The sequence below is a fragment of the Aspergillus nidulans genome, chromosome V (genome assembly GCF_000011425.1).
Source record: "Aspergillus nidulans FGSC A4 chromosome V".
Lineage (NCBI taxonomy): Eukaryota > Fungi > Ascomycota > Eurotiomycetes > Eurotiales > Aspergillaceae > Aspergillus > Aspergillus nidulans.
In genome coordinates this window covers 2,694,226-2,717,199 of record NC_066261.1, presented here as the reverse complement: position 1 = coordinate 2,717,199, position 22,974 = coordinate 2,694,226, and the positions used below count along the sequence as shown (strand labels likewise).

General features: G+C 51.2%; 9 protein-coding genes across 9 annotated transcripts, besides 1 other annotated feature; 4 read left to right on the top strand and 5 right to left on the bottom strand.

Moving 5' to 3' along the window:
• Positions 1-22,974: part of a sequence feature (contig 1.94 1501..523724(-1)) that runs on past both edges of the window.
• ANIA_05387 (DUF453 domain protein) lies at positions 934-2,094 on the bottom strand (the record flags this gene model as incomplete). Its single annotated transcript, XM_657899.1, has 1 exon — positions 934-2,094. One exon carries the CDS (start codon positions 2,092-2,094, stop codon positions 934-936), a length of 1,161 nt encoding a protein of 386 aa, XP_662991.1.
• ANIA_05388 (uncharacterized protein) lies at positions 3,334-3,868 on the bottom strand (the record flags this gene model as incomplete). The annotated part of the gene is made up of 2 exons (XM_657900.1): positions 3,334-3,492; positions 3,689-3,868. The coding sequence occupies 2 exons, from the start codon at positions 3,866-3,868 to the stop codon at positions 3,334-3,336; spliced, it is 339 nt and encodes a 112-aa protein (XP_662992.1).
• On the bottom strand, positions 4,959-5,402 carry ANIA_05389 (uncharacterized protein; the record flags this gene model as incomplete). The annotated part of the gene is made up of 1 exon (XM_657901.1): positions 4,959-5,402. The coding sequence occupies one exon, from the start codon at positions 5,400-5,402 to the stop codon at positions 4,959-4,961; it is 444 nt and encodes a 147-aa protein (XP_662993.1).
• ANIA_05390 (Zn(II)2Cys6 transcription factor domain-containing protein) lies at positions 7,374-10,135 on the bottom strand (the record flags this gene model as incomplete). The annotated part of the gene is made up of 7 exons (XM_657902.1): positions 7,374-7,395; positions 7,491-7,513; positions 7,873-8,761; positions 8,811-9,278; positions 9,327-9,823; positions 9,870-10,034; positions 10,079-10,135. The coding sequence occupies 7 exons, from the start codon at positions 10,133-10,135 to the stop codon at positions 7,374-7,376; spliced, it is 2,121 nt and encodes a 706-aa protein (XP_662994.1).
• On the top strand, positions 10,675-11,293 carry ANIA_05391 (PHD finger protein; the record flags this gene model as incomplete). The annotated part of the gene is made up of 2 exons (XM_657903.1): positions 10,675-10,720; positions 10,761-11,293. The coding sequence occupies 2 exons, from the start codon at positions 10,675-10,677 to the stop codon at positions 11,291-11,293; spliced, it is 579 nt and encodes a 192-aa protein (XP_662995.1).
• Positions 12,035-14,703, top strand: ANIA_10672 (glycoside hydrolase family 92 protein; the record flags this gene model as incomplete). Its single annotated transcript, XM_050612337.1, has 6 exons — positions 12,035-12,194; positions 12,248-12,280; positions 12,328-12,437; positions 12,498-13,327; positions 13,379-14,062; positions 14,124-14,703. 6 exons carry the CDS (start codon positions 12,035-12,037, stop codon positions 14,701-14,703), a joined length of 2,397 nt encoding a protein of 798 aa, XP_050468271.1.
• ANIA_05393 (uncharacterized protein) lies at positions 16,143-16,808 on the bottom strand (the record flags this gene model as incomplete). Its single annotated transcript, XM_657905.1, has 2 exons — positions 16,143-16,194; positions 16,276-16,808. 2 exons carry the CDS (start codon positions 16,806-16,808, stop codon positions 16,143-16,145), a joined length of 585 nt encoding a protein of 194 aa, XP_662997.1.
• Positions 17,030-18,637, top strand: ANIA_05394 (uncharacterized protein; the record flags this gene model as incomplete). The annotated part of the gene is made up of 6 exons (XM_657906.1): positions 17,030-17,176; positions 17,252-17,411; positions 17,496-17,857; positions 17,914-18,189; positions 18,251-18,361; positions 18,419-18,637. 6 exons carry the CDS (start codon positions 17,030-17,032, stop codon positions 18,635-18,637), a joined length of 1,275 nt encoding a protein of 424 aa, XP_662998.1.
• Positions 19,357-22,023, top strand: ANIA_05395 (uncharacterized protein; the record flags this gene model as incomplete). The annotated part of the gene is made up of 5 exons (XM_657907.1): positions 19,357-19,404; positions 19,465-19,488; positions 19,526-19,599; positions 19,701-20,094; positions 20,155-22,023. The coding sequence occupies 5 exons, from the start codon at positions 19,357-19,359 to the stop codon at positions 22,021-22,023; spliced, it is 2,409 nt and encodes an 802-aa protein (XP_662999.1).

The window sequence follows — 22,974 nt, the reverse complement described above, 5'->3', positions numbered from 1 at the left end:
ACGGGCCTAGTACTGCATCTCGAACGTGGAGTCGCCATCTATTCTCCGCTCATATCTTGTTGGACTAAAGTACACCTAGGATGTCTCTCGGGATAAATCCGAAGCCTTCGGATATATCCCCTGACACAAACCCATCGCAGTTCTTGAACTTAACGAAACAGCCTTTTTTGATTGTTCTCTAGCCTGCTAGTAGAAATATGAATACCTTCATTTCATGGACATGGCTCCGAAGCACTTCGAACAACCATCAATATCATTTCTTCCCGTTCAACAAGATTAGGTAGTCTGGAACGCAACGTTGATAATACTTTCATCATCATAAGCTCCATAGCTACTAGTTTGATCGACCGTGGCAGAAACGGAACTGAGCACAACCGAAACAGGCCCATGACAAAAATCAAAACGGGCCTGTCTCCCTCTTCCCGACCGTATTAAGGGCAAGTAGACTTTCGTGTTCCTGGGCAGCGTTTCCGTAGAAGATTCGTACTTGTCTTGGGCGACCGGTCGCTCCGTTCGCTAGGTAAAAAGCACAAGCCCCAAATCACTGAGAATCGTAAACCTCAATTGACTGAGAAGTCAAGTAACTCTACTGAAACAGAGAAGAGCTTCTACCTCTACCACTGCCGAACGCATCTTTAACAAAATCCCAGTCTCCCTGCGGTCAACCTGAACCTTCAAGACTTACTTGTGGCGGGCCAGGAGAAAGGTGGCCTTGTTCCATTGCAATACTTCCACACTTGACTGAGGAGCATCATCGGGACTCTAGCTGTGCGTGTAGGGATTGGGATACGATAGAGGAGGAGAACTTAGTATGAATTTGGTGTAGGCTTGACGGTTCATATTTGCTAACTTTCTGGTCTCTGTAAAGGGTATTTGAAGAATTGTCTCTGCAGTTCCATTACATCAATCCACATGTTCCATTCAGGTACAGGTTCACTTCCAGAATATCCTGCCCTCAAACAATCTCCTCGCCGTCCGAAATACTGTCGCAAAGTCCAGTCCCCCGTCTGCTCCAAACGTAGCGCCTACAAGAATACTTCCGCTCGCGTGGCCGATAGTAATACCTGTCGGATCCACGGGGTCCGAACTTGTCACATCTGCAACCGTACTCCCTGGTAACCGAGCAGCTGTCGCCAATGCCAGCGCCACAGTGATTGGAACAGCCTTGTGGGGCTGACCGACGGAGAGTGCTCGAACGACCAGGTCAACACGCGAGTCATCTTTAGGTATCGAAACAATTCCAATCTTGGGGACACTGCCAGGAACTGCCTCAGGTGACCGAGCGAGGCCCATCTTCGCGCCAGCCTGACGGCGGATAGAGTCTAAGCGAGCCAGGAGACCGGGAGTAGCAGTGATCTCGTCCGGTGTCAGAGCTCCTGATACACCAAGGTCATCAGCTTTCACAAAAACGCACGGGTTAGCGACGTCAATGCACGTCGCTTCGACGCCATCGAAGACATCTTTGACAGCCTCAGTCGGAAGTAACTTCCCCGTCCGTGATCCAGCTGGGTTGACAAAGTCCAGCTTAATAGGCGCCGCCGTCCCCGCAACACCATCAATTGCTAGTTCACCAGCCGCAGCAGCCTCTCCATTAATGATAGGGAAGGTGGCATGGATAATTTTGCCAGTGTTCGTATTATGAATCCGCACAACCGCAGATTCGGCGTCCTTGTGTGCGGCGAAAAGCCCACTGTCAACAGCATACGGCCCAACCGCACTTACCATGTTGCCACAGTTGCTAGAAAAGTCGACGTCGGTATCTCTGATTCCTAATGCGGCAAATGTATAGTCCACGTCTGCATCGGGATGCGCTGATTTCCCGACAACGCAGACTTTCGACAGGCTCGAGATTCCGCCGCCGAGGCCGTCGAGCTGGCGCCCGTAGGGATCTGGACTGCCGATTACTCCTCGAAAGATTGGGGCCCATTCATCCCGGCTCTTAGGGAGGTCATCTTGGTTGAAGAAGACGGCGCGGGATGTTCCGCCGCGGTAATAGGCTGCCGGGAGGCTGGATTGGCTGATACGGAAACTTGACAGCTGTCTATAGAGAGATAATCTGGGTCTTTGGCAACGCTGAATGGCACGAGCAAGCATTTTGAGGTGTTTATCTTGAATGTGAGTTGAATAGAATGAAGTGATGGTTTGCCGATGGTCGGAGGTTTAGCTAGACGTCGGAATCGCCCTGATCGGCCGGGCACGTGATCGGTCATCGGATAGTTCCGTTAGGGTTGCTCGAATTATCACCAGAATTTGTACTTTCATCTGAGCATGGACCATCCTTATATGAAACTCTAGATCCATCAACAGTTTAACTGACGGCCCTTTGGGGTATTAGTATTGACCAGCGCTAGAGCGAGCCTCTTTCCCCTCAAAATAGTATATTATGTTGGAATGGGTAGTGTTATTAATACGTGGTCGGCGAAATAACAAGCCAATACCATGATTTATCCTTTTGCGTCTAATTTATAGTTCTTGACTTGATAACGGTGTGAGTAACAGTGGATACGACTCAGGGATACAAAATAGAAGGAGGATCCCACGGGCTCTTGGACTAGGATTGCCGATAACTATCTATAAGGTAGCCTGACCATTCAAGAATGATATATGGCAATGGTGGAGAAGCAAGGAACCTCGTTGTGCAAAGGCGAATATTCTAAGGTACATTTATTCCGGAAAGTGAGCCCTGTAACAAACATCAATAAATAGTCAGTAGAGCAAATATAAACTTTGCTTATCTTTATTGGTATTTGCTTCAATTCTTAAAGTCTCAGCGCAGGAGATGACTTTTCTCATAACCTCTCGACAAGATCAGGAATCCAGAAAGGCTTGATCTTGCCTATTGGCGACGTACTAATTAAATGCTGAGAAATACCCATATCTAGACGCATTCGCGAACAAAATGTACACATAGCCTGTCCCACGGGGAGGATGCGCAGACAGGCACTTATATCGCACACTTGCTGTATCCTACAAGCATCTCTCTAGTCACCCTTTGACCGTGCTCTAGGTACCAATTCTTTAACTATAGTCACAAAGGTTCCGTTGAAATATAGAGGGCCGTTAGTCACTAACCCGTCTGAAGGATCTCCACCAAACTTGAAACTTCCTCCCTTCCCTTTCCCGGCGAGACAGCCTCGTTTATGACCTTATACATGGCACTCATCAATCAAGTCGAGACCCCAAGCTCCTTTGCCGTTTCTTCAATGTTCTTCATGGACTCCAACTGCAACTCAAGCAGCGATCCACCTCACTCACTGCGTATGACTGGTGCTCGACCTCTGTCGCAGTGCATGCTAGCCACTCCTGAAATACCGATAGCAGGGGGACGGCCAGCTAGTTGGTAAATTCAGTCTCTTTGAGACCTGCGGCGCCGACCAGTGCCAGCCCCTGCACAAACCCGCTAAAGACACCCTCCATACAATAGATCAAGTCGTTGTCCAACACAGGCACACGTTCGGGGAGATCAGATGCCAGTATCGGTGTGCCGACCGCCTGGAGAGCTGGTTGCCACGCTGTAAATGCGTCCGACGACCTCCACATAAAACGGTTGTCTTGCCCGCTCGGACTACCCCCGGAGCCGCCATGATTGCTCCCTGTAGGTAGCCTTGCGCGCCGAGGGAGTGGGCTAGGGCAGATAAGTCGCGAGATTTCTGCTGGGTGCAGTTGGCCAAAGAGCTTGCGCGCATACAATCCACCGCCGAGGCTGCTTCAACAACTCCCGCGCAGCAGAGATCCTTGGCTTTGTCTTGGGTACGGTTCCAGATGGTGTTCGGTACCCGGCCTTGAGAAAGGCATGGGCTGGGGCTGAACCCATCTGTCCGATCCCAAGAATAGAGACGGCTTTGGAGTTAACTGAATGTGACTTCATGGTCAGGGTGGTGGATTCGCTAGCGGTTCCTTGTCATGCGTGAACGAATAGCGACTTGAGCGATTATGATGCAACCGCGCTATACCAGTGTGTTGAGAGCTTTATATCTTTTCGAGGTTGCCGACAGTCGTATGTTCGAACACCAAAGAAGTAAGACTTATTGACAGATAATGTGAGACTGTTAACCTGGTGAGCTTCACTCAGGAAGCCGGGGGAAGGGAGGGAGACAGGATGATTGAAGAAATACTGAACGGCATTCCGTAAGGTCAACATAAGTGGAGCTCTTATTATAGGCCTCAGCTAATTCGATCCAGATAGGAAACGAGGCTTGTCATTGTCCCTCTTCCGCACACTTCCGCAAACTCAAATTCAGAGGATTATAGACAGGGTTGGCGCTTAGATACTGTTTTGCGGCATGGGGAGGCTACGGGAGGGATGTACTGCGGCGCCCGGAAGGGGAATTTGCCTATCCTCGCACAGCCCAGCAAGGACAACATCACGTCATGTAAGTTGGTACGCAGCAACCGAACAGTAGAGAAACGCGTCTAGATAGTGTTGCGTCAATCAACATTTGGTTATATCTAGGTAGATTGGGTGGTTTCCTCCGCCCTACCGATCTTTAGCTGCGCCGCCAGGCGCCTCCACACTTATAGTACAGATATGCTATGTGGAATAGACAAATCACCTTTCTGATAGTCTTGATTGTGGTGGATGCTGCACTAAAACTGACCCAAAGTGAGTCCTCCCTTTATATAAGCGCGCGGTGGAGATGGCCATGACAGGACGAAAGAGATCGGTTGAAACTAGCAGATACTCGCGATGTACCCGTATCATTAAGCGATGAGCTATAGATTATTACCACGGTTAGGAACTTGTCTTCCCGGCCGACTTTAATCAATATGGTACCCAGTAAGCCAGTGGAATCCTTCGAATCTTTATTTTACAAGACTGCCGATAAGAACAATTGGCGGCTATTGACAAGAGGCAGCTTCCACTGTGGAAACCTTTCGCGAGTGTCAGGTCTATCGCATCATGATGAATACAATATGTAGATGTTCCACATTCGTCCTTGGAGCTATGAATCTGGCCTTCAATCTTCCCCAGGAACTTCGCCCAGCTTTTCCCCAACGGCCTGCTTGCAATTCCCCCATAGTTTCGCAACAGCAGTGGCTTCCACCTCAAACAATAGCGCTGGATGCCCAAGAGCGGGTACACCGACGAGCACGCTGGTGGGTAGCGGTTCGTCCTCGGCAGTCACGAGCCTCTTCGCGGCAGTGATGGCGGCTAGGCTCTCGGGGTATTTGTAGCCCACAACATAGTACCTCAGCCGGGTGACGGTTGGTGAGCCCGCGTGCTGGAGATAATTGAATGCTGCTGGACCTGCCCTTCGTAAGTCCTCCGGAAGCGATCCATCAGGCGCGAGGCCCACCTGACCAACAATCTCGATGGTGCGGTGGGCGCCCTCTGCCGTGACAATGTGTGTACACTTGCGGGGAATGGAGTTCGGGGGGCAGATGTAGCGCACCGTCACCATGGTGAAAGGAAGGAGTAGATGGAAAGGGGGAGCTGGAGATCAAAAATTTCTTTAATTTCGTCCTGAGACAAAACAGGGTTAATGGTAAAGAGAGGTCAGTAATCGTAAGCTTGCGTCTCGAGCAGGTCTGCAGGGACCGATTTATATCATCCATCTCACCATTTCTGTATTGGGTCAGGACGTGGGTGCGTACAAGTCACTATATGATGATTGTTGATATAAAAAGAGTCTGGCACTCTATCAGAACTCTATAGCGCAACATCTAGTCACCGTACGCCGGGCGTCAACCAAGCTACAGTTGTTAAATATCGACAAACACACTGATTACCAGTCAAGAACGCTCACAAGCAGCCGCAACAGAGATAGCTAAATCATTCTGGTTCTGGGCGCATTAGCTAAGCTGTTATCTCACACGCTATGAAGAGAAAACATACACCATACTGCTAAAATTCATCTATGTGGTATGCAAACACATACGCGGAGCGCCAGCGCACTTTTAGCTGAAATCTTGTTCAAAGATTGCTAAGGCTCCTTGCTGTCCAGAGTATTCATTTGCTCGTACTTGGATCAGACGAGTCCTGCTAGGAGTGAGTCTGACGGCTTGGGCATCGCACTACGTGAAACGATAGAACAGTCCCCAAACTAACATCAGCCATCCCGACAAGCATGTAGAACGCATGGGTCACTAAGCACTAGACACGTCGGAGCTCTTTTACATACTTATGCGAATCCAGTCATCGGGACTCATTGATATATGAATAATCAAGTGGAATTTGGCACGGGTCAGAAAGGGGAAGTATGTAAAGAAGGGATAAAGTAGACCGGCGGCCAAGGTCAGCCTAAAACCTCTAGAACACAGTTTTCTCTAGCTTGATACTGCATTGGTGGCAAGAGCTCTGACGACTGCCGCAGCATCAGGGCAATCTAACAAATCTGAACCCATTTAGTTGCCGGGAAAACCTAGTTCATCCGTCATAGAGCCTTGAGAGTGCAAATTTGCGCTGCACCTATGCAGTTGTGCAAGAAAGATCAACATCAGTCGCATGATCAAAGTATCTAGCCAATAGGTAATCGTGCACATTTTTATCGGGCGCTTTCCTCAAGAGAGAATCTGCATGGGATTCGCCTTGCGAAGCATTCGCGCATGCATATGGCAGATTATCAGGACCCTTATAGAGGAGAGGACTGTGATATACTCATTGAAAACCCCAGAAGATGATCTTTGGGATCATAAATATGGTGCAGATAAGGGTAATACTGCGCAAAGCAACATCGAATACGCATGGAAGCCTGCACTGGAAAGAAACCTCCAATCCACCGAAAAAGCACATATTTTCAGAACAGCCTCGCTGAGGTAAAGATGGACAAGCCCAGGTTCTCTGCGACTATCCCAGTCGAGCGTTTTGGAGTTGCAATCTTGGTATGCTATCTACCTAAATATTGAAATCTCTGGGGTGAATACATCGGTGTGAATGCATACCTCGCTCGTTATAGATTCAAGACCCCGAGTCATGATGCCTTTGGTAAATGTATCCCGTAATTGACCAAATGGGCTCTGTTGTCCAGAAATGCAATCGTTTCTACTCTTACCGGGAAAAGAAAAAGTTGATGTGTAAGGGAAAGATAAGATCACGGGCACAATACTGCATATACAAGGTCGACTTGAGGAGCGTTGTAACGGAATAACATCGCCGAGGCGAGTTGTATTAGCTACGCTGCAGGTTCCCACCTCTGACTCGCCCAAGGGCACTCTTCGTGAACCCTTACCGCGGCAATTTTTGTTAAGGCCAGTTTGGAGACTGTGAGTGTCCAACCCTTCAGAGTTCAACGTCCTTGAACTGCAATATGTGTAGGGATTTAGGGGCAATTCGTCAAGGGCATGGCAATGAAGCGAGTGAATCTTGTTGTTTATCCATAATTACCCCATTATCTTCTTTAATATGTAAAACACTAAAAATAACCATCCAAATTCTAAATAAAACCATAGAAATATCTATATATCTGTTTGGGCTGGTGCTCTTAGAAGAGCATTGTTATTGACATTAAAGTCATACAGAGTTGTCTGCATGACCACAGACTTAAACCTACCCTGAAGTAGAACAGTACTCTAACTGATTGTATAATCAGAGTAGACTGTGTAACCGCGATGTCGCCATTGCTGCCGCGCATGGGTAGTTGTTCACCAAACAAGGCATAACCAGCGCTTTCGGACGAGCCATGTGTCTCTGTCCGCACTGCAGACACTTTGCATCGGCACCCGTGGCAATAAACAATGTCACGGACAGACAGTATTTGGCGAACTGGTCTTCTTGTGAAAACGGAGCAGGTATTCGATGACGCTGAAATTCCGAGGACCCAATTCCGCCAAGTGCGCCAATGCGGTCGAGCGCTTAAGCTCTGAAGAGCAGCGGCGGCTTGTCTTCGTACTTATGCATGTGGGCTTATACAGCTATCTCTGTATCTTAGTTACCTGCGTGGCGGTCGACCACCCCAAATCCGCCTCGATACCGCGCAAAAGATCGATGACTATCTGCCGGTCTTCCGGTTTCTCCAAACACTGCCCAACAGCATAGAGCAGAGTGATCATTTGTACACGAGCACCGATCTGTGGCCTGCCGAGGGCAATGCCGCATATTTCCTTGCAGCGGTAGTCAACCTCTTTCGTTAGCTCGCGGTAGGCTTGGAGGCGGTCAAACGCGGTGCTGGGACCTGCAATGTCGTCGGATGGCCGGTTGAGCGATAATGCGAGGCGGCCAAAATGGTACTGCTGCATTGCTACGGCGCAGGAAGTGAGGCTGTAAAATATTTCTGGGAACGGCATGTGACTGGGTTCGGTTGGGGCAAGCTTTGGTCGTTCAATGCGCAAACAGGGACGAAATGTTTCCGGAATGCGCTCCACCCAGGATTGAAACTCAAATGAGATTTTGAGCCATGAGGCAGTTGTGGGATGGGAGTCAGGGGAGTCAGAACTGGATCTGGTCGAGTTGATGGATTGTGGGGATTGGCCTCCAACCCATTGTTCAAGTTGGGACTTTTTCGCCGCTGCGAGATAATTTGTGAGCTTGTTAAGGAGGCGTGTCAGCACGTTCGTCGCGACGTCTTCTTGCGACCAATGGCTTCTGGAGACCTCTGATGACTCTAGATTTCCTTGGTCATCAAGTGAAAGGCCCGCTGCTCGCCATAGTGCCAGGTCATCCGGATCAAGGTGGGTTGGCAAGCGGTTATAGTACGAGGCTAGATAATCCATCCTTGCAAAATTCCAGAACACCGCCGTGAGGCCTGGGAAGAACTGGTTACCGCCATCCTTCTTGAGTAGTTCCAGCAACTTGCTGAATAAAGGTTTCACTCCAGTAAGGTACCTGGGAAAATCAGTCAAATTTAGGAGCTTTTAAGCGGTTGGTAACGTACGATTGCCAGTTTTCCCCGGGCTCATCAAATATCTTGTAAAGGGTAAGAATTGTAGAAGCTGCTAGCAAGTTTTCGGCTGTTTTCCAGGCTACATCACTGGTGTGTGAGGTTTGTTCGCTTTGCTTTAATTGGAAATTGAGCCAGCGGTTAACGACGGAGATCGGTGGTTCGAGAACATCTGACGTGGACACGGCCGCGTAGTCTGACAAGGAATTGCTCATATGGGAGACAGCAAGATAGTAGTAATTGGCGGCTTTCAAGGACCAGTCGACATGTGGAGAGTTTGGATAAGACTCCATGGTAGCCGGTGACGTAAATAAACCGCCGCCCGCTGTCGATTTGACACCTTTCATCCTGGCTAAATGCTTTGCAGAAATGGATGCAATAGCGCAGCGCAGTGACTGGTCGTCTATAGCTCGGATTGGCACGCAGCCGCCGAAGAATTTTCCGGAATCTGAAACATCGAACCTAGGTCTAATCAGCGAAGCTGATAAAGCAAATTTTTTGCAGACTTACCACGCAGCAATCACTTCGCAGTAATGCCTTGTCAAGAAGCATATCTCATGCTCTGTCCCGGTCATGAGCTCCGAGAATATGTCCTGAAATTCCTCTTGCTCGCCGCGCTGGGACGGAGTCCTTGAGCTAGACGGATTAACATGGGGCGAGGACTGTCTCGAGCGCTCATGAAACGTGCCAGTGCCAGCGCCAGCGCCGGCATTGCCTAGAGCCCAGGAAGGCTGCTGAGCGCGGGCATCAGAGCCTTGCCATCGCATTGGCCCCAATACCGCGTCGCCTCCTGTACGATTGACCGACATGGTAGTAGCAGGCGGCTGGCTTGCCTCAGCCAAGGGAGCACTGTCCAGAACCGAAGTTTCTGAACGAATTGCCGGTCGGTGTTCCCGGTCGTACACTAGAGGCGCTGGAGGCACTGGAGGGTTAGATTGGCCCTGGGGTTCCAACCCGGTGCTGGTAGCTTCATTGTGAAGCGACTCTGGTTGTGGATTATTTGCGACCTGCTATCTTAGCAAATAAGCTAACCGATGGACAAGCAAAGCTTACCCGTGAAGGTTTTGCAGTGGTGTTCTTGGAGCCAGCTTCCTGGTAAGGAGCATACCGCCGCCTTACTGAGGCGCCTTGGTCGATGAATTTTCTTGTTTGCACAAATCCCGGGCATTCGACCCCGGCATCTGCACAGCGCTGGCAGTGCGGCCGTGTTTCGTCACACTACGTTATCAGCACGGATCCAGCGATAAGAGCGTGGCACAAACCTTAAGATGTCTCTTTTTACAGCGCTCGCAAGCCTTGTTGGAGGGTACCCCGGGCATTGTTACGGGTTACTGGTCGCAGTTGGTCAACTGCAGTCCTAGTCGATAGATGGCAGCATTATTGGTTTGTGGGCCAGGATCGATGGCCAGGTTTCACTTTCAGGTTGAACGTCGACGGATCCGGAAGTTCGGCAGAATGACCGGCGATGACTCGGTAACGGATTAATAATACTCCGGCCCCCGAGGCCTTCCCCTTTGGGCGCAGCTCTTGCCGCCACCGTCTTCACCTCTCAGCAAATCAAACACCACAATGCTTAGAACGACACCAGAACCAGGCTCTTTGTCTCGAGCAACTGTTACGAGCAGTCCTGGGAACAGTCACAATTCCATTTGGCCATCTCAACCACCATTAGTATCCTCAGTCGGTGGCTTTAGTCCGTCTGAGGCAGAGAACCACCCCCTATATAAACTATGGCTTGGTGCGTACTCATGGTCAATTTTCTTCGCGCTCAAACTGATCAACCCATAGACTCTGGAAAACCACATAATGTCATCTGTTCTGAATGTCGTGGGCCCAACAATTTGCTCTTCTGCCAAACATGCTGCAGATCTTACCACGGCTCTTGTCTGCCAGCTTCAGATTCAGTAATTGAGAATCCTCAATTTCGCTGCCCAGCATGCATAGCTGGACGCTGGGATAATGCGCCTGGAATGCTCGACCAGCTCACATCTCCTGCCATCTCCCGTTCAACAACGCCTTTTGTCCGTGCCGCAAATAGTGGGATTATTAGTCCAGCAGCTGAGATGGCCGGCTCTGCCCACACAACATCGACGGCACGACCCGGGACGCACACTCCATTCCGCATCATGGAAAATGTCGCGGCACCGGATGTTTTTGACCCTAGCATCCTCTCTCGAGCTCGAGACTTTCTGCGAGCGCACGGCGGCTTTCCGGAATCCCAGGAGTTCTCGATGGACTTGCTGTTGAAACTTGGCGCCATGATGACCGAGCTGGATTTTCATCGGGACCAGGTTCAAGAGCTGGCCTCTGAAAATGCGCATTTGCGACAGGACAACGCGAACATCAGAGCATATTTGGATTCTAACCTAAGGACAGGCCGGCCTTTCGGGCCTGGTGGGGACTCTTCCGACATTTCGCGGCCGCCATCTGACACAACGGGGAAATCATGGGACAGGATAGTAATGGATTTGATCTGAGACGAATTAGCAGACTTGGTTGGTGTGCACTGCTCGATGAACTGTCCAGCTCTCATATTTTCTCCTTCCGGAGCAGTTTGCTGCATATAGAAGACGTGGCGTCACGTCATCAACCACTGGTGCAGGTTGACGCTGCTGCAGCCCGATCGAAGCTAGGTTCCGCTCTACTCTTGTGCATATCTCGCAATCTCGGCGGCGTATGTACTCCGACTCGGGATGGACGGGTCCTTTGCAATCGTCAGCAGTGCTTAAATGCCACTCCAGAGCCGACTCGAGGAGGTCGGGGTACCATTGCTGTCTCGGTTCGAGGCTGCAGCCAGAAAACAATTAAAGGCCAAATTGATTTGGGCTATAGAGGAGCCTTGATATTTGATGTTTCAATGGCGAGGAAGTAAATTAGGGGTATATATCTGATCGGGAGTGCATGGATCGCCAGAGGCTGCGCTAGACGGACTAATGGCGCGTTAAGCTCCCTCTGCAGTAGCCTGCCCCTGTCTATTGTTTTAGCCCATATTCTAATATACCTGACGATCCCCCTCATTTTCCCCTCGATGTAACCTGCCCCGACCTCTGGTCTTTCTGCGAATGTGGGGTTTATAATCAATTTCTCATGCATGGAATGCTACGTTCCTGCCCTTCCTGTGTGCGAAATCCCAATTACAACCGCCACAACACACCTCTGATACGATTCTACACTGCCCTCCAAAGACAGTTGAACTGGCCCCTGACCTGCCTATTGCCATGATATGGACTTTGCCACTAAAGCCCTCGGTGCTCGGGGTTGCCGTTGCCGCTGGGCTGCTGCTATGTCCCTCCACGGACGCGCGAAAACTCCGCAGCGAGCAAATTGATTTCGATATCCTTGATTTCATCGATCCTTTTATTGGTACCGCAAATGGAGGTATTCACGCCCACGTGTTCTTTAAGAGAATCTAAAAATAATCGCGTCTCTAGGACATTCGTTCGCCGGTGCGACCTTGCCTTTTGGTACGTCCACCAAATGATAGAATGGCCATCGACTAATAGAGATGAAGGTATGGTCAAGGCAGTCGCCGACACGCAGGGCGAGAACCAAGGAGGGTTCGCTTATGACACCACGCACGTAACAGGGTTCTCTCACACTCATGATTCTGGTACAGGGGGTGTAGGTTTACCTCTAGCTTGCTCCGCGCCTCACAATGCTGAAACAATGGATGAACGACAGGCCTCCTCAATGGGAAACTTCCCTTTGTTCGTGCACCCCAGCTGCCCGGATGACGATATTGCAAATTGCTCCTGGACTTCTTCAGACAGAGCTGTACCCTGGAACCGCGACTCTCCTGGCCCTGAAGCGCGACCCGGGTACTTCGCTATATCACTAGAGAATGGCTTGCATGCCGACATGACCGTGACCAACCGCTCGGCACTCTATCAATTTCAGTTCCCCGACGGCACGGGGACGAGTCCGGTGGTTTTTCTCGACATTATCGATCTTCCACAGTCGAGGAATCATGGGACTGCTTGGGTTGATCCCGAGACAGGAAGACTGACTGCCAGTGGCAACTTCAATCCTAGCTTCGGGGAGGGGACATATAATATCCATGTCTGTGTTGACTTCCACGGCGCCGAAATTCGTGACACCGGGTCGTGGACGAACAGGAGCGCTGACTTAGGACAAAGCACTGTGTCAGTTACGGCCAACTCATCGTATCCGGCGAGTCAATACTCTGCAGGAACTTTTGTCAGGTTCAACTCTGTATCTGCTGACGATGTGATATCTGCTCGCGTTGGAGTAAGTTTCATGAGCGTGGAACAGGCTTGCTCGAACGGCGAAAAGGAGCAGCCGGATTTCGACTTCGAGCAAACACGAGCAGCCGCTGAGAGTGCGTGGAGAAAGAAAATGGAAGTGATTACTATTGACGCTGAAGGCGCGTCAACAGAGCTCCAAAAAGTGTTCTGGAGTGGCGCGTACCGCGCCATGATCAGCCCGCAGGATTATACAGGTGAAAACCCGCTGTGGGAGAGCGATGAGCCCTACTATGACAGTTTTTATTGGTGAGCCTCTCCACCTTTCCAATCTGGTCCTTTCTCTGATAGCAAGGGCAGTATATGGGATTCCTTCCGTGGCATCCACCAGCTTCTCACTCTGATCGATCCGATATCCCAGTCACGAATGATACGAAGTCTAGTCGACATCTACCGCCATGAAGGTTACCTCCCTGATTGCCGGATGTCTCTCTGCAAGGGCTGGACACAGGGTGGCTCGAACGCAGACGTGCTGATTGCAGAGGCCTACTTGAAAGGCGTCATCGACGTCGACTGGGCCACTGCCTACGAAGCAATTGTGAAAGACGCAGAAATCGAACCCTACAACTGGAATGTTGAAGGGCGTGGCGGTCTCAGGAGCTGGAAGAATCTTGGGTACATTCCGAAGAACGATACCGATCCCGGTACTGAAGGGCTACGCACAAGGAGCGTGTCAAGAACGGTCGAGTATGCTTACAATGATTTCTGTATAGCGCTCATGGCGGACAAGCTGGGGCGCGCAGATGACCGGGATAAGTACCTGGAACGGTCAGGAAACTGGCGAAACCTATGGAAAGAAGACCAGTCCTCTGCTATCAACGGGGTCGATACAGGCTTCACCGGCTTCCTCCAGCCGCGTCTGGAAGACGGGTCCTGGGCGTACCAGGACCCCATCTTTTGCAGCCCGCTATTGAACTTCACGTCCTGCTATCTGAATGCCGACGGGCACGAGACTTATGAGGGTAGTTGCTGGCTTTATACCTTGTGCGTCCCTTCCCCTCCTGCCACCCAGGTGTGCTCTGCTGATTGATTTGTATTGCTTCAGTTTTGTTCCGCAGGATATGGCCACGCTCATCACAACCCTCGGTGGCCGCGAAGCATTTACCTCCCGCCTGTCCTACTTGCATGATTCCGGGGTCCTGTATCTGGGCGACGAGCAGGCCTTTTTGACGGTTTATCAATACCACTACGGGGGGCGCCCCGGTCTGTCCGCCAAGCAGGCACACAGTTACATCCCGTCGCAGTTCAACACCTCCGTCTCTGGCATCCCCGGTAACGACGACAGCGGCGCAATGGGCTCATTCGCCGTGCTAGCTATGCTTGGCCTATTCCCCGTCCACGGACAGGATGTATACCTGATCACGCCGCCTTTCTTTAGAGAGATTAGTATTCGAAACGATGTGACGGGGAAGATCGCAACAGTAAAGGCAAAGGGTCTTGATGCAGGATACGAAAACATCTACATTCAGAGCGTAAAGAGGGACGGCAATTCATGGACGAGGAATTGGATTGGACACGATTTCTTCGCCGAGGGGGGGTTATTGGAGATAGTGGTTGGGAAGGAGGAGAGCGACTGGGGGACGAGGCTTGAAGATCTGCCGCCTAGTGTGTCGGAATATGCGTAAGTCGTTGGCTAGCGGTACCTAAGCGGCACGCAAGCAGCACCCAAGTGGTTGTCAGCAATCAGATCACTTTCCGATGCACATGACCGTCCCACCAGGGGTCTGACGTATACATTCATTTTTTTAATGACCGGAGAAAGTCCGTAGAGACTCAACCCTCTTGGCGTCCCTGACTCGCTCAGGTCCCTGTGGGGGCTCCAATACCTATAATAGGGACCCCGCACGAGCTCCAATTCGCATTCTACAACGCAGCTTTTCACCAAATCTTTTCTTATTGCCTTCATAAGTAATAGATTGCCTGGGCTCACTAGACTCGCCAGACTTGCTAGACTTGCCAGACTTCTAAATTAGAGCTGAAGAAATGGCCTTCGCCCGCAGACTCGCCATCCTGCCCGGCGGCCTCGGTGCGCTCTCCCTTGCCCGCCGTTTCTTCTTTTAACCCTCAAGAATTCAATGAAACAGGCTTATACTGACAGAGATTTTAAGGAGGGCTTGGTTCCTCCATTGGCAAGAAACTGCGCTCCGAAGGCGCACACCTTGCAATCCTCTACGCGCCTTTCGAGGCGGCCCGACGCGACTCCCTCCTCGCATCGGGCTACGACAACGACCGCACAAACATCGACACCTACGAATGCGATATCACAGACGCCTCATCCGTGCAATCGGCCTTTGCGGCCCTGCAAAAAGACCAGACCGCTATAGGAGCTTTCCCAAGCATCCTCGTGAACACCGCCGGATACGTCTCGCTCAGTGATATGCACCTCACGCCACCAGAGGAAACACTCAAGCACTTGACGACGAATGTGCTAGGCCCCATGCTCTGCTCGCAAGCGTTTGCGAACCTCTATTTCGCCGCATCATCTTTTAAGGGGCAAACCCGGAATGCGGAGGCGCCCCCGGGCCGGATTGTAACGCTCGCCTCGCAAGCCGCGCATGTGGCTCTCCACCGGCACGGGGCTTACTGCGCGTCGAAATCTGCAGTTTTGGGCCTGACTCGATGCATGGCGTCTGAATGGGGGCCGAAGGGGATTACGGCGAATACGGTGTCGCCGACGGTGGCGTGGACGGATCTCGGAAAGAAGGCATGGGGGGAGCAGGGAGTCAAAGAGAAGCTGCTGGAGAGCATTCCGACGGGCAAGGCGGCGCTGCCAGAAGAGGTGGCCGACGCGGTGGTTTTCCTCTGTCAAGACTCGAGCGGGATGATCAATGGGGCTGATATCAGAGTGGATGGCGGGTATACTATTCGGTGATCGGACGTGCATTTTCTTTTATTCAAGTTATAGATGCGCCATGCGCAATGAATGGAACGTTATATTGATCAATACTATAGACTCTTTTGTCTTATTTCTGATCAGACACCAGAAGTTCCAACACCCTCGGGTGTGGCCCAGCTCAGGAGAGAGATCCGATAAATTTCAACACTGATTTCGCAGGCATCTCCATCAAAGACATGGTTGTACATTTACAGGATGGAGAGTTATCGTCTCCTTTGACCTGTAGGCCTGTAGGAGCAAGCCCTGTCGTCCAACCTACCGCAAGCTCTAGTGGCCTTAGGCAGAACTTCGGGGAACATACCCTCCTCCATGGCGACGACGGTCTGGCCTTTCAACACCCCCAGCCAAGGCCCCTGCTTCTCCGTTGGAAGTATGTCCGTTGTTCACAGCAGTCTGGCTGATATCCCCCTCCATCTGAGCCGGTACGTGGCTTGAGGTAGACGCAGCAGGCGCGCGAGCGCCGTTTTCCTGTAGAAGACTTTTGGGCACGTAGCCGCCGCCGTGTTTGACACTGCTAGAATTTGTCTGCGGAGAAGAAACTGCTGCCGTCTCTACACTAGCTGGTGCATTGATTTGCGGCTGCTGCTGCGTTGTTGCGCCCAAACTGGACACCCTTGTATTGGTAGTGGAAGGGACGAAGCCGCCTCCGTGGCGCTTAGTAGTATTCGAATTGTGAGACGAAGGCAGGTTTGACACGGGAGTAGATTCACTCTGGGGGCGTGAATAGCGATCCTGGCCACTGCTGGACTGGTCGACTGTTGAGCGCCGGGTGAATGATAAGGACGCCTTTACGGCTGGGATGAAGCCGCCACCGTGTCTCTTCGGCGTAGACATTTTTTTCAGTTATCTGAGATCGTAATTCGCACCGTGATCAGTTTCAAAAAGAACTCTCATATATAAGCCCTGTATGGTGAGGAATCCCTGACTGGGGTGGGGGCCGCCTCATCTGATTTCCCATGCTCAGCCTCAGCCTCGTAGAGACTCCCCCACCATTGCCAATCCTCCAGGGGCTTAACCTGATTTTTTTACAGGAACCGAAATAGATGCCAGAGATAATGGACCAAGTCTTCAACGACCCCGTAGCCCTCAGACCATACATCCAAGACCCAACAGACCCGGCCGTGCCCAATACGCAACTCGAGGTGCTGGACTGGGTGGATGCTCATCGCGTCCATTCTCCCCGGGCTTACAAACTACCAATCGTGAGGATTGCCGATGAGAGGCCTCTTCTTCGAGTCATGTCCGTCCCATGGAAGCTATGATTACCCAGTCAACAGTCAAGTACTGACCTTACTAGATTTCTGGAACCCAAATGGCCACTGGACGGGCTTCCTTTACTGATCGAGCACTACAAGATCCCTACTGCGTTCTTCGAGGGCGGGATTCGCGCGGTGACACATTCGTTTGGCTCGCTGGACACAGAGGATGGATATAGATGTTCGCCCACCCCGCGCCTCCCCTAATCCTGGCAAACCTAGGCGGGCCTGGTAAGAAAGGAGGCCATGCTAACCTAGACGACAGGCTGCTGGTTCGACTACCTCTGCAAGAACATCACAGTCGCTCAGAGTCCCGGCCCGGAGCCCGTCATCTCAGATCAAAGCTGTAATTCACTACCGCAGATTCGACAGAGCGACTTTACCTGGACACGGGCGGGCTTTTTCCTGCGATGGCCCATTCGGTCCGAAAATCGACATAACCTGACAATGGTCTATTTTGGGGCCAATATGGTCTACGATCGGCTGACCAGATTGTCCTGCGAGGCTGTGAAGGAGGGGGTCATACACGATCCGATGAGTTTGCTGGTGGTGGTTCTACATCAGCTCTCGGCAAGGATGGACGAGACGGTGTGGAATTTGTCGATGGTCTTTGGGGGCATCGAATCGGTAAGTTCCTTTCTCTCCCCTGACAAAGGTGAAAACTTGGTCCTGATGCCGGACAGAAAGCACTCGGTCTGCATCGCGACAGGGAGTCCTTTACGGGGCTGCATAATATCTCGAAGCATATCATCTACCTCCAAGAGAGCTCAGATGCGGCTCTGGAAACAGTCAAAAACCTGCATCACCACCACAAGGATCTATCTCCCAGCGCCACCGAAGAAGAAAGGGCTGCTGGTAACCTGACGCGCAGGACGATGGCGCAGATCGAGGCGGAGTTTCAGACCGTCAGGTTGCGATTGCGCAGCCTGGATAGGCGGATGCAGAATGTGATTGCTTTAGTGCGTTGCTCGTCACATCTCCTAAACTCTAGGGCGTGGTGACTGACCTGCGACGGTGCAGTCATTCCATCTAGTCACGCAGGAAGGGAACGAGCTCATTCAAGCCGACAGCAGCACCATGGCTACCATCGCCTTTGTTACCTTGGTTTTTCTGCCCATAACTACGGTCTCTGTGAGTCTACTCCCCAGCCTCGTCCTGCATCCAACCAGCAGAAACTCACTCCTGCAGACGATTTTTGGCAGCCAGTTCTTCAACACGGCACCCGACAACGCCTCGATTGAAGTGTCCAAAGACTTTTGGATCTTCTGGGTCGTATCCATTCCACTGACACTCGCAGTGCTCCTTGGTTGGTCTCTCTGGCAGAGAAAGGCCCTTGTCGGTAGTCACATTGCCCGGAAGGGCATCTCAGGGCCATCTAATTCCAGCGCTCTCCATGCCGCGGGGTGAGAGAAACAGGGATGAGCACTCCTTGTTCTCCTTCATGTCCTTGCCCTGGTCAACACAGCGAAGAACCGCACTCTCGACTGAACTCCCAGACTTTACGCGTACGTCGAGCTGGCGGAGGCCCGATCCCTAGGACAAAGTGTAGATCCGGATATGTAGCGCATAGCCTCACTCACATAAATTGACCGGCTGAACCTTCCCACCCTACCATAGGTGATATAATCCGTCCAATCAATATAGATATGCACATTAACTTCATTACAAATCAGCGGATTATACCGCTTCCCGCCGCCACTCAGCCTCGTAGGATTGTCAGTCTTCTCGGCATGCATTTTGGTGTTATCACTGTGTTGCTAGTACCGTCGATCACCATTAAAAGTGATCATCTGGGGTTAGCTCGAGCGAATCGCTCTAGCAGTCGGCGAACCATTGTGCTTGTTCGCTGTGGCGTGGGGGATGGCAATAGTCCTAGATTGTGGGATCTGTCATCTGCCGCGAAAAGTGCTCTGAGCCCTAACTACTGAATCGGGCTGTTTGAATCATGGCGTGAGGCTCAAGTAGTGGCGTGCCGTCCTCCTTCCTACAAAGCCGCGGGATAGCCTGTTTTGCTTGTCAACTACTTTGTCTGCCTTGTTTGCCCATGTTGCTGGAAGTCTCCGTCAAATCGCAGTCTCAAGGTGCTCCAACCCATCACAGCAGTGAAGGACACAAACGAACAGAAAATGTCTGATTCCAATTCTGCCCTCGTTGCAGGCTCATCACACCGGCTTGTACGTAGATTCTCGTGTCTTTTGCATACTCCAGGGCTTTAAGTTGCTAACGATTCCTAGGCAGCCTCTTCCCAGGAGCCTCTGGTACTAGATACATTAAATACTGGCGAACATCGAATAGACCTCAGTTCTTACACTACAGACAATCCAGACACCAGCACCAACCGTAATGGCAACAGGTTTGCAGAGCCAAAAGTGAGTACTTTGCTGAGCCCAAAGAAAGTACAAGTAATAGCCACTGACCTTTATCTCCCTCTTCTCATATAGAGTCATCCGAACTCCCTGGACTTTCCCAGAAATGTTATCCGTACGGTCGCGGTCAAATTTAATGAGATCCCCCTTCCCTGGACCGATAACCGTCCTATTGAACCCCCTGGCTTAACATACAGAGACAACACTGAGCACCGCCATCGAGACGTCCTAAGTCGTATCGAATGGCACCGTGAAGACGACCGCTACCTCAGCTCTACGGACGGCCGCCTGAAAAGACTGGTTGTGCAAGCCACAGATGACGTGCGTCTTGGTCCCAGAAATGGGACGTGGGCGAGAACAGGAATCCGCAAAGTCACGCCCATTCAGCTGCGGATTGTCTATTGGGTTCTTAAGAGACATATTGAAGGGAAGGAGAATGGGATGTCGCTGGAGATTTGTCTGAAGTGGGTTCCCGCATGTTTGGCTATCGCCGTGTTGGTGAGCTTCTACTCACATGCCTAATCTAATTCTTTGATCGCTCTGTGGCTAATAATGCAGCTCTTTATTCCCGCTGATCTCGGTGGCGAGAAGCGCAACAACGGCCTCTATGAGCAGTTCAAATATCACTTCTGGGGATACTCCTACATCCCGAGTAACCCGCTCGAGGCGTCCACGTCCTCAGACCCGGCAATAACACTTGCAGATGGGATAAACGGCATCACAGAGCGTCCCCTTCGGCCGCGATATCTCTGTTTTCCCGCTGAGAACGGGAGCGTCGACATTGTGAGAGTCGCCGACTGGGAAGCCCAGCACGGCCGGGATGCTGTTCTGGAGTACATTTTTATATCCTACACATCCGCGCAGTTTGACGGTCCCGATGATTGGGATTACCTTCATTCTGTTGCAAAAGCGGCGGTTCGGAGCGCCGGTGTGCCCGCATACTGGATCTCGTGCAGTTGCATGCCCGATCCTGAGGAATATTCTGAGGATGTTTATAGAATCAGCGATATCGTTCGGGGCTCGCATTCAGTCGTCATCATTGTCGGGCCTCCTATCAGCAATCCGTCGGCAGAGTTTAACATGAAGGCCATGCTACAGCACTGGGGAGAGCGGATATGGACATTCCCTGAAGTGCTTTTGAGTCCCAACACTCATCCTCTCGCCATCTACATGCGCGCTGGGAATGTGGCAAACCCCACCTATCTACAAAAACGCAATTTTCCCGCCGTAGCATGGACAGATGCCCCTGTCTCACGTCAACTGGTTGACCATTATGAGGGCTCTATCCTTCTCAGCCCGCTTGAACTGGTCACCCTGGCGCTCCAATGTCTCAGCGGCAGGGCACACAACACAGCTCCTTTTTTCCCGGGAGATCTAACATACGTGTTGATGGGCCTCCTGCGACGCAGACCAAGGGTCAACAGGAACCACAGCGCATTCCAGGAATTCTGCCGCCTATCTCTTGCCAACGACAGTAACCGGCTGCTGGAGCGCCTCATATGTCTCCTCCCCAGCCGCCGCAAGCGAGAAGACTCCTGGGAATGGCATGACATAGATGATACTTGGAGCCGAAATCTCTGGGACATTACGCCTCTTTGCCAGGTAGACGGGGTTGGCGAAGACGATACTGTAATCCTAGGCGGCGGTTTTGCGGCGCCCATCCGGTGGAAATCATTCACCCCCGTCAATCTGCTCCTGAGAAACACGATTAAGCGAATGGTTTTTCGGGTTGCTGTGCGTGCGATGCCGAGTGTTTTAGTTCTTGGCGCGTTCTTACTCGCCACCAGTCATTCCCAGGGCGGGTCTCTTGCAGTGGTAACGGCACTGGGATGGCTACTCATGGGGCCTGCCATCATAACGATTCTGCTTTCCCCGAGGCTATTGGCAAAGCTGTACATCGGTAAGCCGTGGCGTGCGCAGCCATGGCTCTTTGGGTTTGAGGGTTATATGCCTATTGGTGAGATTGAGACGAATATTTTTGGAACCGATCTAGGTAGGTTGAAGTGGGCGCCGTATTCGAGCGAGCTGTCCAGACATCAGAATACGGAGGGTGAATGTATAGGCGTGGATCCTATGGCGGATTCTGCGGTCCGTGAGATCATCATCAGGGCTCGAGGCTCAGGATATGGAGAAGAGAAAGTGTTTACACTTGTTGACACGAATCTCATGACTGTTACGCTGTTTAGCGCCGTTCGTCCTCCTGTCGCCCTGGTGCTTTGCGGGAGTGAAGGCGGAATGCAGAGGGGCTTACTATGCTCTTACGACTGGAAGAGTCAGACGCTTTATCGTGAGAGCGTGCTGAGAGTTGATACGATGGTGCTTGAGAAGATGAGTAGGGTCGAGCGGTTCAAGCTAGGACTAAGGAGGCCGCTGGGGAATACGAATGAAGGGACACCCAGTGAAACTTACAGTGATGAGCAGGATTGATATGAGTAGGCCTGTTCAATTTCCATAGACGCAGATAATGTATCATTGATCTTACCTTGGGATACCCTGGTTTTACTGTAAACTGCACTGGATCTCTATATTTGTAGGCTTGATGACGCTATTCGCTTCCAGGAACCGTCTGCATCCTGCTGCTAGTATACGCCCACCTTCTATAGCACACATATAGGGTCAGACAGATGGCTTTGCTCTCAGATTGCAACTGGCATAAGCTTTGCTGATGCAAGTGTTAGGGTTGGTATATCACCTTGACTATGTTTTTCACTACGGATTCTGCATTGCAGATAACCTTGGATAAACTTGATAAGTATCTCACGATGTCAAATTTACTTGCCTCGTAGTTACAGATCGCTTGTCTCCTGGATTAATCTGCTTCCATATCTACTTCTCTGACATGTTATCATATACAACCATAGAATGTGGAGACCAGGGTTTCCTGTCCGCTCAACTGCACTTCAGTCACCATTATCTGCTTCAGCCTACAAATAATACATCCAATGGTCAGGTTGTGCTTCTCGACACTTAGCACCTTTATAGTTCTCTTGGGATATTGCGCCTAGCAGAAAGAGAAAGATTTGAGGGCGACGTTGGAATCTTCACACCAACTGTGTTCTGGTTCAGACAAGGCAAGGAGTTGTAGATTCCTCGTGAGAACTGCCTTCAAGAACAAACCCAGGACCTAAGACTCGAAGACCAAGGGGAGGAGCGTACTAGTTAGATTCTTAACAGCGCCTTTAGGCTAACTTACATAAACATCCCAATCTGACTACTAGGCTAATATCATGTTTGATGCCATGAGCATCAACCGCTACTCCCTAAACATGTCTATACCGCTCCAACCCACATCGGGGCCACGAAACATGTCGCTCCTACCTCCTTCAAGGCCCATCTCGCTGTATCGAAGGCCGATGCACGACTCTGATTCTCGCAGCC